The sequence below is a fragment of the Ursus maritimus genome, unplaced genomic scaffold (genome assembly GCF_017311325.1).
Source record: "Ursus maritimus isolate PB19 unplaced genomic scaffold, ASM1731132v1 scaffold_1, whole genome shotgun sequence".
Classification (NCBI taxonomy): domain Eukaryota; kingdom Metazoa; phylum Chordata; class Mammalia; order Carnivora; family Ursidae; genus Ursus; species Ursus maritimus.
In genome coordinates this window covers 4954903-4970041 of record NW_024423343.1, presented here as the reverse complement: position 1 = coordinate 4970041, position 15139 = coordinate 4954903, and the positions used below count along the sequence as shown (strand labels likewise).

The 15139-nt window shown below is 51.8% G+C and overlaps 1 protein-coding gene across 6 annotated transcripts in view; it reads left to right on the top strand.

The window, feature by feature from the left end:
• The window catches only part of AGAP1 (ArfGAP with GTPase domain, ankyrin repeat and PH domain 1), a 530765-nt gene that overhangs the window by 438958 nt on the left and 76668 nt on the right, over positions 1 to 15139 (top strand). For all 6 annotated transcript variants that reach the window (XM_040638726.1, XM_040638724.1, XM_040638725.1 and 3 more), the window contains one exon: positions 14852 to 15006. In XM_040638726.1, the coding sequence (XP_040494660.1) occupies positions 14852 to 15006 (155 nt within the window). The remainder of the gene's footprint in view (positions 1 to 14851; positions 15007 to 15139) is intronic.

The following is a 15139-nucleotide window of genomic DNA, read 5'->3' as shown; positions in this document are numbered from 1 at the left end:
GGAAATTGGAGTTCTGGAGGCAGAGTGCACGCCCCAGTGGCTCAACTCCAGGACCTGCTCGGGTCGGGAGTGGATAAGACAATTATCCAGAACTAATGACGGAAAGACACGAGATTAGAAAACAAGCAAAAATATGCTCTTCTACTTTTTTCTGTCCATTAGGGTTAGTTATCTCAGAAACTGAGATGGAAACCTGATTTTTTATGTATATGGATGATATCGGACTAATTTTTACATCTCTGTTACTATATAAAAATTCAACTCTTTGCCAGGGTTGGTGAAATTTAAGTTCCTTCAACAAGAGCAAACTTTCATTCTGCCGTCTCAGAGGTTTGTGAATGGGATGGAAGATCTATTGATGATGGATCCTCCAGTTCATCGCGGCCTCTGAGCCCAAGGGAGAGCCACCTCCACTCGGACAGCTGAGGCCAGACTCGGGAACGTTCAGGTCCATGGCCAGCGTGTTTCCGAGGAGGAACAGCGAGGGCTGAGAGAAGGATGCTATGTCAGGGATGCGGAAGGAAGGCCTGTCGGACTGTGTGAGCAGCAGCACCCCGGAGCGGGGCCGCACAGAATCCTGCGCTGTCTTCTCCCGCACACCCGGAGACAGGTGGGATTATCATCCCCTGCGAGACCGGGGAACAGAGGGCCTCTTCCAGGACCCGTGACAGAGCATAAATGGGTAAAGGAGAGATGTGTTGGGGAACAAGGGGTGTTTCTCGGGGTGCGAGGCCCACCCGCATTTTGTGAACTCAAGCCCAGGACCCAGCCCAGGATCAGTACTAGCCTGAAGACCTCGTTCAACCCCGTCGTGAGGCGCATTTCTGTGTATCTGGAACTTGCCCCAGAGACGGGCCTGTGAAACCTGTTTGCACTGCCTCCCTGCGCCACAGTGGGCCAGACGGAGGGACCCAGAGGTCCCAGGCACCGTGGTCGCTAACAGGCCCCACGTGGAAAAACACAAGCCTTTTGGAGAGCACCAGCCAGCACAGCTGCTCGCCTTGGACCTCCATCCGTGTCCCTCCTGCACGGGATGGCCAAGGCGCTCCCGGTCCACATGAGCAGGGCTAACTCTGCGACTGCCCTGTCCACCACCCAGTGCTCCCGGTTGCGGTGCTGAGACAACCATCTCCTTCAGCTCGAGGCAAATAGATGACAAGCGCATGCTTACACACTCCTGCCTGAGACAGTGACAACCTTGCTGGGGTCTTGGGTCCTTGCCCTGTGTGGGTCCGGGGCAGAGGGAGAGGGGAAGGGCTTGCAGGTAGGCCAGGGATGCTGGACGAAGACCCTGGCACAGAGTGAGGGAAGATTCATTGCAGAGGAGGCCCGAGGTGCCCTGCGGGTTAATGGAGAGGGGTCGGAAAGGCTTCATGGTCTGGGATTCAACAGGAGCCACAAGGGACTGCAGCACTGAACACTTCCCTGGCGTCCTGCGCTATGACTCCCAGCAACCCCCGGGGTGGTCATATCCTCCACATTTGACAAAGGGAGAAACTGAGGCATGGGGCAGGGCAGTCAGGTGGTCCCAGAAAGCACCCTGGCAGGTGGACACTGGGCTGGGCACTGGGGTCGTGGCCACAGCCTGAACCCTGGACGTGGGTCCGTAACAAGTGTGGGGCACACGGAGGCTCGAGCAGAGAGGTGTGGACACCCTGCTCGGCCATGACCTCCGAGGACTGCGCTCACCACAGAGAGGGGATGGGGCTGCTCTGCCGTAGTGGGTGTGACCCATTGTTGTGGCCTGTGATCTCTGGATCCAGCCCCGACCGGGCGCCATCACCCGAGGCTGCCTTGGACACTCAGACACAGGGCTCTGCTGTAAGTCACTTTGGATACTTGCCGTCCCCCGTGATGATCAGAAGTTCTGCAGACTGTGGGTTTTAAGCGGCGGAGTGGACGGTGCTTCTGAGTCCAGACTCTTGAGCCAGATGGTCTGGGCCCCGTTGCGGAGTCTCTACGGCACCTTGGTGCCCCTGTTTGCAGGCTGGGGAGTCAGTGTGTCCGCATCTCCAGAGGCAGGTCGCTCGGCGTCCACACCGGCCGCTGCCAGTCCGTGCCTCGTCTCAGGAGCTCCACAGAGCCTGTCATCAAGGAAAACTCAGAGCTTGAGCAACATTGACGTGGCCAGGAGATTCAGCAAGACATGTTTCCCTGAAAGTTAAGAGGGGATTTAAAATCAAACCTCTTTTTTCCCAGACTTTGAAAGCTACCCCTCCCCCAGCTCCACTCACTGTCGTCCTCAAAGGAGTCACAGAAAAGCACAGAAATTGGACTTTGGGAATGGACACACCTGAGCCGATCCGAGTTCTGCCACGTCCCAGCTGTGTGGGTTCCGATGACTTGCCGTGTCTCTCCTTCCCCTGCCTCGTTTTCTTTCTCCAGAATGAAGACAATGAAACCTGCCTCGAAGGATGAGTGGAGAAGCAATGAGTTGACACGCACAAAGGGCTGACCGCAGAGCTGGGCCCACGGTCGGGGTGACCACAGGGGTCGCTGTTAAATTCTTCGACTTACTTAACAGGAGGACAACTCCAAGAACACAGTCTGTGGAGAGTATGCCTGGCACCATTCTTTAGGACTGTTGAGGGCAGAGTCGGCCAGGGCAGACGCTGGTCAGTGGTGAGTGGCACAGATGAAGAACTCATGCAGATAAATTAAGATTGGAGAGACCCTTTCACAGAAAGTAACTCCAGAACTGAGTTTCTGGGGAAAGAAGCGGGGTTGCTTGTCTTTCCAGCCCTCGACTTTTCAAAGGGTGACCGAGACACTGCCGACCATCCCCGCGGCGAGCAGTAGCTGGGGGGCGGCCCCGGGGCAGTACAGGGCCCACCCAACACAGCGGAGCCCACACTCCTTCCGCCAGGAGATCGGGGACCCTGGAAAGTGATGGACGTAAGTTAGAATGAGTAACAAATGGTAAACGCACAGAGCTCTGCTCAGGAACCACATGAATCACAACAGATGTGTCCGGTTTCCCTTCCTCTTTCTACACCAAGAGCTTGGGCCTCGGGCTTTGCCACGGTGCCTGGGCCGTGAGCAGGTGCCAAGAAGGTGCTCGCACATCCGTCTTCTCCGTCCTGAAGTATTCGCAGTTTTGGATCTGACCGTGTCTTTTTTCAGGAGCTTTGTCTTAGGTGCTCTCCCTAATTTAAGAAGTGCCTGGCGCCCCACAGCCCTGGAAGCCAGAGCTACTGGAATGGAGTTTCGTGATGCCCGGCTCTCAGACGGCTCCCCTGGCTCTCTCTAATGTGTTTGGGAAATAAAACCTCCTTTGTGTTTCATGAGAATCTGCCCGTGACAACAGCGGTAAACATCCCTAACTTTGTGACCTCCCTCTGGGGACTCGCTTCTTCACAGAATGAATTCTGCTCTTGTCCTAAATTAAAGCCACAGCACAGCACCTCTGTTGGACTCTGGGCTAAACAAAGATATTTACCAAATTCAGAGCTTGCAAAAATATTTACCTGAGAACCACAAACTGCGTGTGTTCTTAACAACCAGAAATAATGGGTGTTTTTTTTTCCTTACTGCTTAAAATTAACTTCTAGAGCAGGAGGAGGGAGTGTTTTTCTATGTATTATTTAGTGGCCATACACTTGGTTCTGCGCAGTCCTGGACCGTATTCTTTAGGCTTTCCTTCACGTTTATTGTGTCCTATGAAAATGGGAGAAATATTGAAAATAAATTAAAACTGACTTTTTATATTATGGTAGATTTTGGCTGAAACCTTAAACACGTGTGGTTTCCGTAATGGAGTAAGATAACTAAACCACATGCCTATGTAATGCGTGCTCTGGAAGCAGAAGTATCTTAGGACTTTACAAATGTATGGCTCAGAAAAGTAGCATAAAAGCCTGGGGCTGCGTACAGCACAGCCTGGAGTCGTCTCGCAGTGCGCAGCTCGCGGAAGACTTACAGAGAGGGGGCAGAACGGCAAATGCACCCCCGCCCGGCTTTGACCAACTGACAATGGCTGTGTGGAGAGTTGCGTTAGGAAGGATTCTGAGGCTGCGTCAGGCTCTTTGGGATCCGTTACGGATGTCCTTCCTGGCAGAAGAAAGGGAGGGACAGCACGCCTCCGTCATCCCGGTCCAGCCTCGTGCGTCCCTCACACTTGAAGCTGAGATCAAAGGGTGGGATGGGTAGCTGGTGGCTCCCAGTTGGCAGGTGGCCGAGCAGGAAGGGCAGGAGAGGGAAACGCATTCCCGGAGAGGACCTCGATATTGGAAGGACATGAAGAAAAGACAATGTGGAGTTTCAGGCAGAAACCGGGAGAAACCCATTGCTACGCTCACTTGGTAAAGAGGGGAAAAAATGGCTGGGCCAAATGTTGAAGTCACTATTATTAACCTGTTAATCCGGGCACTCGGGCATATCCTGAAACAGAAGTCCTAGATCTTATCAGCGGAAGTTGGGAGCGGAGAAGACAGCTGCTTCCTTGCAAGTCTTGGCTCTTTTACTATCAGGGCACTTTTAAGTGGTGAGCACCTGGGAACCCTCGGGCTCTGTGGATCCTGGACTCCGCTCTCGGCCGCCTCTTCCAGGGGACATGTCTGTCCTCCATGCGGAACATCTCAGCCCTGCACAGTTTAGGTAACACATTCTCATCACATGTTTGTCGTGAACTGTGTCCGGAAGGATGCACAGCCTCATGGGTAGCGCTGAGCGTGGGGGACTGGGTTCCAGGTTGGCAGAAGCGCCCGGGGGATGGACTCTCTGTCCCGCCACTGACGACAGCTACAGACATGCTGAGCCCTTCTAAACTCAGAAGAGAAGGTGTCCTTGCTCGTGTCACCTGCCTCTCACAGTTTCGAGCCATCGTGCATCCCCTGGGCACAGGGGTCCGGATCGCCTGGGCCTTCGCAAGAGCCCAGTGCTCACGTCCACTCCCGGAGGCAGGCACACATCTGTCCGGCTCTTCTCCCCTTGCACCCGCTCGCCCAAAATGCACCCCTTGTCCAAGCCGTCTCCTGTTGCAAACAGCTTCCAAATGTAGAGCGGTTGCAGCTGCTTTGAGTCCTTTAACCCTTTGTCTGCTAAGACTGCGCAAAAATAATTGATGACTGATTGGCCCATTAACCTTTAAAAAAAAAAAAGTTTGACAGCCCAGACTTGTGTAATGAGGAGGGATTCTTCGTGAAATCAGTCTGATGGCTGAGTTGCTTGCCCCTGAGGAGGCAAAATTAGCCCCACGGGGCCTCGTCTGCATAGAAACTGGACGCAATTAGTGTAATATCCGGTGTTATTAATGTCGTTTGGAATAATTGGGCAGGTTGATTTCGACAGGTTCATGGCGCTAAAATACTATTATAGTGGACCTCTCCGCAGCTAACTGTTAAACACGGAAAACTGTTCAAATCCCTGCGAGCCCAATCACAAAACTTTATTCAACAGCTCAGCCCTGGAATGTCACGCCGCACGACAACAGAGTTCTTCATCGCAGGCTGGGGTGCCGCGGCGCTCTGATTTCCCAGCCCAGGGCCGGGTACAGAAGGTCGCGGGTGACGTGTGCATCCGAAACGAGGAAGCCCACTCGTGATGTCCGTGCCGTCAGGCCTTCTGGCAACCTGAGTTCTGTTTGTACAGGATGAATTAAATATAAGCCACTGTAATTGTGGCACAGGGTCGGTTTGTATTAGGGAAAGGAAAAATAGGAAATGTGTGTCCGCGGGGTCCACATGCCCGCTCTTCACATTTAAATGAGGGCGACGGTGAAGAGTAATATTCGGGTCTGTCTTTCTGACTGATTGGCCTCACCCTGCCAATTATTGCTTTTATCATTTTTTATCTAGTTGCATATAACTAAAATATCACCGTGCCACTTCATTATGGGATGGAATCCTGCCAGTCCATTGGTGCTTTGAATAAGGCCCTATCGTTGGATAGAAGTTCATTTCAGGCCACGAAGAGGAACATATTCATGTCCGTCCATACAGAGGAAGGGAAAATATTTGGGTCCAGAAATCTGCTATTTACTTAATGGGTGTAAACAGTCACTTCTATAAGCAAGGGTTAAGTCTAGAGATTTACTAGACGTTGACCCTATTAGGATGGCCAGTTAGCAGGTTGGTGTCTCCTACCAGAGTCTTTTGTCCCTGGGATGAGTCGAGACTGGGTTTGGAAACCGGTGGCTACAGCTGGCTAGAGGGGAGCCTGAAGGGCATCGGGCGCGTCCCGTCCTACTCCAGTGTGCTGGTCAGCAGCCGTCTTGCCTCCCGCAGGTCGGGCGGGAGTGGGCCTCCATCGGCACGGAGGGGGCAAAGGCGCCTGCACCTGTGGGACACGTCGTGACAGGTCCCAGATAAGAGAGGAAGGAGCTCTGTGACTCCAGCCCAGGTGTAAAAACCTGGAGAAGAAAACTTGACACACGTGCCCCCCCACCACCACCAGAACAGAGCACCGCAGCCAAGACTGTCACATGCACTGTTGGTCCTGGTATAGATGGGACTGTCCCTCCTCCCGGTGCTAGCTGGACCGTCCCCAGCTTATGACTGCCACATCCAGGCCATCATGTCACAGGAGCTGTGATACCAGCAGGGCAGATGCCAGTCGTCCCGTCCCCTGACATTCTCCAGGCGTGACCAGCTTAAAAGAATCGACACTAGTGACAAGCTGGGTAGAGATTCCTGGGAAACTTCCTTTTAAAATACACCCACCTTGCTCGTCTGATGTAGGTAGCAAGGAAAAGTAGCAGGAAGGGCGCTGGGAAGAGGGGAGACCCTTCCAGCTCCCACCGGACACCCCCCAAGAGTTCCTTTCCTTTAGATGTTCGTTTTCGAGAAACAAAGAGCACTTCTGGCCGCTTTAAAGAGAGAGGAATAATTAAAGGTAATGAGATGATGCCAGTTGGCTCTTAGTATTTTTCCTGACACAGAATTAGAGCCCAACAGGACTGCATTTTATATTTACTATTCCATGCAGTAGATTTATTGCAAAAAACAAAGTATCCCTTCATGGAAATTATACGTAACATGATTAAAAATGCAGTTGCTCTGTAGTCCTTGTTCTTATTTTGTTTTAATCTTGGAAGGCAGAGAAAAGTCATATGGCAGATATAATTCAGTTCTGAAATTCTAACTAGCTCTGAGTGTTAACGTATTACCCTCCCTCAAAACATAAACCCGCGTAAAGACAGTTCTCTCTGGGGAAGCGCGTGATGCCGTAAGCATCAGCTGGACCCCGTGTGAGGACCGTAGGTAGGCCCCGTGCACAGGTCTCAACCCCTTATTCAGAGAGTGGGGCATCCCAGCCGCCCAGCACCTTAGGAAGACATCTTCACCAGGGCCCCAAATCCAAAAGAAGGTTCAGAGTGGCACGCCCAGTGGGGGTGCCTCTTTCCTGGGACAGCGCGGGGGTTCCATCTGCTTTCTCTACATGAGCTGGACTCCCCCACGTAGCCCAGAGGTTTGCGTTCACAGTTCAGCCAGGAGCCCCATCAGCGTGGCCCCCCTGTCAGAGGCCGGCCCAGTGCCAAAGGCACCATCATCTCCATTCGGGAGCCGTTGCTGGAGCCTGTATGGGCAAGACTAGAGGGCCCGTCTGCTGCCACATGTAGGCCCAGCGGTTGGGCTAAAAGAGAAAAGTTCCCCAAAGAGGTTTTTGTCAGTGTTTGTATATTGAGCTGTGGCTCAGCGTCACATCGGGGACCGATCCTGACCCTCACACCTGTCCTGTGACTGCTGGGGCCTCTGTGCGTGCTTCCAGACACCTTAGAAACAGCACACACACACACAGGTGTCACAGTGACCACGCTTACTGTGACACCACACTTTGTCCTCATTCGTGGCTTCATTACTTCTGTAATTGTGTGCCTTTCCGGTCACCCCACAGGCCTTCCCCCGGACAAAGCACAGTGTCTCACATGATCGGAGTTTTGAGTGTTTGCACCGTGGGTCATGAAACTTCCTTGTGCTTTCCAGGGTTGTCGGGGCTACCCCTTGGCCTTACCTGGCCAATCCCGCACCTCTCCTCCAGAGCCCGGGCCCACCAGCCTGGGTCACAGGGTGTCTTGCATCCGTTTGCTCTTTGCTTTGTTGAGCCTTATTGGTGTTTCATTACAATGAGCAGACCCACCCGCTCTGGCCACTTGCACACTCTGGTTCGTTCATCACCTCAAAACGCAGGGTGGGGTCTGCTCTTTGCCACCTGTTATGAGTGACTGTGCGCGTTCCAGCGGGCCTCCATATCGTCACTTTCACAGTGACGTTGATTCGGCTTATTCATGGTTCTTTGTACGTCTCCTTTCCTATCTCACAGATGGAAAGAAATGTATTTGTTAACGGATATATATACATATATACGTATGATTCGTTTTATTCTGATGTACAGAAGTACAGCTAACATTTCTTCATATTGGTCTTGTATACTGTCCATTTACTAACTCTTCTTATTTCTCATAAATCTAAATTACTTGTGTTTTCCTATGTAAACAGTCCTGCAATCCATGAATTTTTTGTCTTTCCAGAGTTTAGATCGTCTGTTCCTGTTTTGTCTTACTGTATTGGCCAGCGGTTGGCCGGGGTTGAACAAAGGCTGTTACAGGGAGCATCTTGGCCTTGAGCACCCTTTCACTGTTAGAAGTGATTGCTTCTAACAGTTCATCGTTAAGAGTAATGATACTCTGGGGTTCGATGGGTACTCTTTGTCCAACGTAAGGGGGCTCCCTTCTATTCCTAGTTCGATAAAAGATTTTGGTTACAGTTATTTTTCTTATTTAAATGTTTCCCCCTCCTGATTTGGAAGGTGCACATTCTACTTCTTGTAGCGATTGGCCCTGATACTCTGCCATGTGTGCCTAATGTTTGTCCTTCACCCCTTGGCAGAAGAGTACGCCACCCGAGAGCATGTCGGTTCCAGCGTCCTCACCCTGCCAGCCTGTCTCTGGTACTTTCAAATGAGACTTTATTCTCAGAGGTCGTGTTTGACATAATCTTTGCTTAGATTCATCTATATTTCTGTCTGTTCACCAATCCTTCGCTAGCTCCAACCTTGTTTTCTAGACGCTTCTGAAGCATATCTGTTAGCAGCTCCTTTCGCGAGGGTCTATTGGTAACAGACCCTTTCCATTTTTTTTTTTTTTCCTGCATAAAATATATCCCACTTTTTTTCTCCAGAGAAGGTTTTGCTAGGTTCCACGTCTAGACTGACATTACTTTCTCCCAGGACTCGAGGACGTTATCCCTCTGTCTTGGAGCTTTGACTGTTGCTCTTGAGATATCCGTCATCCGTACGGCTGCCATTTTTTTAACGACTGAGCCTCCCAGGCGCCCCCAGGCTGCCATTTTTTTAAGAGCAGTCTGCCTTTCTTTGCTTTGTGTTTTTAAGGGCCTTTCTGTGTCTTTGGTTTTCCAGTTTCTTAAGCTTCTGGTGTGGTTTCCATGGCTGTGATCCTTCCTGGTAGATGCTGTTTCCCATGTCTAAAGCCCCGTATCATTCACAGTCCTGTGAGGCTCCCGCCGTTTGCCCGGCAGTCAGGCAAGCATCACACCTTCCACACACCCCGTCATTTCTGTTCCACGGCGTCCTCACTGCTTCGTCTGTTCAGTCTCTCCAGGTCTGTCCTGTCGTCTGGCTCTTCACCCCCCCCACGCCACCCCCTCACAGCTCCTCCTTCACCCTGTCCCCCGGGGTGCTGTTAACAGTTATCATTTAGGGGCGCCTGGGTGGCACAGCAGTTAAGCATCTGCCTTCGGCTCAAGGTGTGATCCTGGCGTTATGGGATCGAGCCCCACATCAGGCTCCTCCGCTATGAGCCTGCTTCTTCCTCTCCCACTCCCCCTGCTTGTGTTCCCTCTCTCGCTGGCTGTCTCTATCTCTGTCGAATAAATAAACAAAATCTTTAAAAAAAAAAACAAAACAAAACAGTTATCATTTGAATTTCCAAAAGAGCTATATCCTTTTTTCTGATCTGCCTGATCAATTTTCATGATTTCCTTTTGCCTGAAAATTTAGGATTCCATTTTTTGTGTTTCTTTATACATTTCAGGCATTGTCACTTTAAATTCTGTATCTATAATCCCTTGGATCTTAATCTGCTGCCCCGTTTCCTGCGTGTTCAGTGTCTTTGGTTTTGAGTTCACACGTGATGGATCTTTGTGGAATGCTTTCCTTGCGAGGAGATGCCAGGAGCCAAGGAGGCTCTGCAAACCTGGGGCCCGTATCCCCTTCCCGTCCTGACTGCTGGTGGGAGGGGTCTCTCTCAAGCTTCTCTCTCCCACCTTGTTATGATCTTATTTGTTGTGCCACCGGAGCTATTTGCCCTTTCGGGTGGTGGTCACTTGTAGGCCTTTAACACTCAGTGCTTGATGTCCTGGTGTCTTAATTCTTGGGGACTCGGGGAGGGTGAGAGAGGGTAGGCTAGGGGCTGGGAGATTAGGCATCGGTGCGATGACAAGTACGTTTTGAGGAGAAGCCCTGCACACGTCTGTCCGCCATGCTGCAGAGCGGTATGGTTGGAAGAGTCTGGAAGCCATGTCCAGGCCGATGCTCCCCTGGGAGGAGTGTGGCACACAGTTGTTAGGGCGTAAACTCTGAGCCAGAGGTAGGGGATGAAGAGAATCCTACAGAGCAGGGAGATCGGTAAGCAGTGTTGTAACTGAGGAGATGGCCGTGGCCAGAGGAGAGAAAGGTGGGATCTGGGCGATTTTGAAGGTTTAGGACTAGAAATAGCATTGTAACCATTAACAGAGGTAGTGAAAACCAAAGAGCATTTGGAGATAATAACGGATCTATTTCAGGCATGTTAATTTGATGTGAGGACAAAATATTGGAAGAATATCTGTGGGCATTTTTTAAATCCCCCAGATAGTTGGATCTGGGGAGGTCAGAGATACAGATCAGAGAACTATCCACATACATTAGAAGTGGCTGCCTACGCTTTGGAAGGAAATGAACCCTCAGAAGCAATGAGGGGTGGAGAGGCCGTGAACTGAACCTGGGGTATGTATTCCCCAGCGCTCGGTGAAGGAAGGGCCAGGGAGAAGAAGCTGTGACTTACAAGCTAGAAAGAAAACTCTAGGTGAGCATGGCAAGGCTGTGGCAAGCGTGCCGAGTGCACCCCTCCTTCCCCCGGGCAGACATTGCTAGTTGAGTGTAGCACTCATTCTCCAAGAGCCTGAAGCCAGCCTTGGGATCCTCCACACGGATTCCTGGCAGCTGCTCAAAGCTGTTGAGAACTGTCCTGCGTCCCTCCCATAGCATCTCAGGGTAGAAACGGCCTACAGGTCATCTCTGAGAAGCTGAATTTCCTCCAGGCTCCCTCTGAAGACCACACGCAACAGGGGATTAACTTCTCAAGGGCCTGGCGTCCCATAGTTGGCTTTTTGTCTGCAGAGAGAATCTGCTGCAAGTACAGACAGGAATGTTTGGTGGCATAGAAGATGCTAGAAAAGGAAACTTGAGTCCAGTATAAGTAGAGGGGGAAGACAAGTGGTGGGATTGGCTTTGAAAGTGATTGAGAAGCCACAGAGGAGATGCTGTAGGGAGAGTTCCATATGGAGATTTGCAAGAAATGAAGTCTGACGTTCCTGTGAACACTTAACTACGTTTATTCCCGTGAGTAGATTTTGCATACATAGGTAAGTTCTGTGTACATAATTAATAGGACAAAGCCAAACTATACTCTGGCAGTTGAATTTGAAAGTCTGGTCTTTGCACGAGCTATTACGAGTGTTTCAGTGGCGAACGCTCTGTAACAGCTACTGCATTAGAACAAAACAAAACCTGTTAGTGTCCCCGTGCCACAGACCCCATCCTTGTTCTCGCTGCTTTGTGCCGAATCATCTGAGGTTATGTGTGCACCGGTGCCCCGTGGACCATGTCTCCCACGTGCTGGAACGCGCGCCCCCTGCACGGTGCCCACCGGCAGCTGCGTGCCGGAGCCGTCATCAGCGTAAAGCAAGCTCCATTCTTTCCCTTAGTTCCAGGGGATATAGCTCGTGATTCTGGCTGGAAAGCTTTCTGGCAGACCAGTTGTGCAGAAATTTAACTGGGAAGCTAATGGTTGTACTTTTTTTTTTTTTTTTTGCTGAGAGGTTCAAAAAATCCTGATCAGGCGGAGCTTTTGTTGTGCATTTGAATTTCACAGATTAAAAAAACGTGAGCCTGTTGGGCAGATGTTCTCAACAGTTGTCACATTGCCTCTGTGAGTTAGCAAGTTTTCCCGATGGCCTCACTGTGACTTAGGTCATTCTTTCTCATCTCGCCTACCAGTTCACTGGGGTGGTTTTGCATAAAATACATGAATTCAGGGTACTGTCTTACAAAATTCAGTGTAGAAGAGATTGTAATTTATAGTGTTCGGACATTAAACCCCATGGATCAAGAAGCTAGACCTTTAAAAATCCACAGATGTAGTGTCTCAGCCAGTAATTGTGAGGTATGATTGTGGGTCAGTCATGGGGAGACCTGTGTGAAAGTCACAGCAAGGTTTTGTGGTGTTGTTTTGGTTGGTTTTCTTTTTTTTTTTTAAGATTTTATTTATTCATTTAGAGAGAGAGAGGCAGAGGGGGAGGTACAGAGAGAATCCCAAGCGGACTCCACGCTGAGCCGGGAACCCGACTCGGGGCTTGATCCCAGGACCCCGAGATCATGACCCCAGCCCAAATCAAGAGCCAGACACTCAGCCGACTAAGCCACCCAGGCGCCCCACAGCTAGTTTTTAAAATGAAAATCCCAACAAGGCCGTGAGTGTCCAAGGGCATCCCGGGGTAGGGGCGGATCAGACACCCCGGCCTTGCCCCCCACCCCCGGTTCCACAGCAGGTGCCCTGCTCTTCTTCTGTGGGGTCGTTTGTTCTCCAGCTCAAGAGCACAGTAGATTGGGGTAGAATTTCCGATGCTCCCTCACTTCTGAACTCTTATCACCATCTCTCTAGAACTCAAGCCATAGAGAGTCAGGGAGCGTGGAATGCTCACGTGTACCCTCCAAGCAAACAGGAGACCACCCCCCGCCTGAGGCCCCGCGTCTCGTGATGCCTTCCGGGGACCCTGCCCTTGCCCTTCATGGGGCATCCCCTTCAGCCCCTGCCCCAAGCTCTGCCAGGTCCTCTCCACATAAGCCCAGCTTGGCCCCTTTTGGAGCAGGGGAGGGGGGGCTTTGGTTTAGCCAAGGTCAGGCCTGACCTGTGCTTGGCACCCACGCCCCACAATGCACCCGCATCACAGAAGCTTCTAACAGATCCAGGATTGTCGTAGACCTTTGAGAAGAAGCACTGGACTCTCTTGTCACACAGACGTCATTCGTGTTCCCCGAGACCCGGTGCGTTAATAGAAGGCCTTCAGCAGTGGTTTGGCCAGTGGACCTGCCCACCTTCCCTCCTTCGGTGCTGTTCAGAGCAGGCTCCAGCTCCCCAGGGGGCTAAGTTCTAAAGTAGTGATTTTATGTAGAGCACGATACCATCATCATCAGAATACGTAAAGATTTTATGTCAAAGTGGCGTGGCCCTGTTTCCTTGGCAGTTTGCGCTCATTTAGGGAAGTGGTTCCCCAGAGCTGGCTATGCGTTAAGAACGTTCCCATTCCTGGGATCAGGGTGGAGGGGTCCGTCAGCCACAGGGGCCAAGGCTGCGCCTCTCCTGAGACAGAGGGAAGCAGGGAAGGACCTGACATGCGGGATAGCCTCCTTGTCGGGGCTGAAGGGCTCCGGGGAGGCAGGGCTCTGGGAGAGCAGCCTCGAGAAGCGTGGGGCTGACCTGGGCAGCAGGGAGCTGGATGAAGGTCAGTGGCCAGAGGTCAGGGGCTGTGAGGGGTGCCCAGGAACCGAGAGGGTGGAAGATTGGGGCTTGGTGCGGGAGATGTGACCACACGCGGATGGTGGAGTGGTCACCTAAGCAGTGGTCAGCTCGGCAGGTCATAGGCGGTTCTCAATATGATTAATGGCTGCTCACAGGGCGATCGTGGTGCAGCTGCTTCACCGCCCAGGGACTGGGAACTACGGGTGAAATGAGATGTTGTGCCTTAAACTCCCGTTCGAATCCCTCCGTGGTTACCGGTAACTGGTCGTCTGTTTGTATGTGGCGCCCCCGTCCCTTTCGTCTCTGTGGCAGTTGCAGGGCTAGACAGAGGGCCTCCCATGGCCCAGGCTGCGTCAGCCTGAGCAGCACACATCACTGAGCCCGTGGGTAACACTGGAGTAGGCGGCCTTTTCCCCCACGTTAAGGGTAAGGAAGGGAGCCTCGGCGCAGTCAAGAATCTGTCCGAAGACCCCACTGTGGCAGGTGGGAGGGACAGCAGCATTTGATTGCAGGTCCCACTCTTCCCCGTGCAGACGGTCGCCCTGTGGCAACCGTGATGTCACCTCAAATCACCTGGAGTCCCGCTCACTTTCCAGGCAGAAGATGATGGAATTAAAGCCTTCCTCACTGGAGCAGGTCTTCTGCCGTTAAAGAACAGAAAACCCCAGGCCTCCCTGTTTACCGTTGGGGTATCTATGGGTCTACACACAGGTGCCTGAGGAAAACCAAGACTCCACCCCGACATTAGTGCTATTAACTTAATTTTCACCCCCACAGATACCTCGATGGTGCAGTGAGTGACTGTGTTATTTTCCCGAGTGGCTTCCTCTGTGCCCAACACAGAGACGCTGACAGCACACACTGATTTTCATTTTTCCTCATCCCCCGAGCGGTGATTGAAACCCAGCTAAACCATGCTGGCTTTAGGAACCAAATCTTGCGTGTTTGGAGGTCTGTGGATTCAGATCTCCGCTGTGTAGTCGGCCGGTCCTGTGTGTGCTGTCAGCCCCATGCAGGTGCGATTGAACCCAAAGGCACTTTTATGACCGAGGACGGGCAGAGGGGCTGCGGTCTCATGAAAGCTAAACTCTTCATCCCCACCACTCTGTGTTTCAGAACAAGAAGAAAACTTTGAGTTTATCATTGTGTCCCTCACTGGTCAGACGTGGCACTTTGAAGCCACCACGTATGAAGAGCGAGACGCGTGGGTCCAAGCCATCGAGAGCCAGATCCTAGCCAGCTTACAGTCATGTGAGAGCAGCAAGAATAAGGTAAGACCCTTAGCAGGCTGCCCCCCGAAATCAAGAGCCACTGATCGTTAAAGGGAAATGGAGGCCCAGAGGAATGCCCAAGGGAGGGGAAGCATCATATGATGTGTGTGATTGACAAGACCCAGGTATTCTT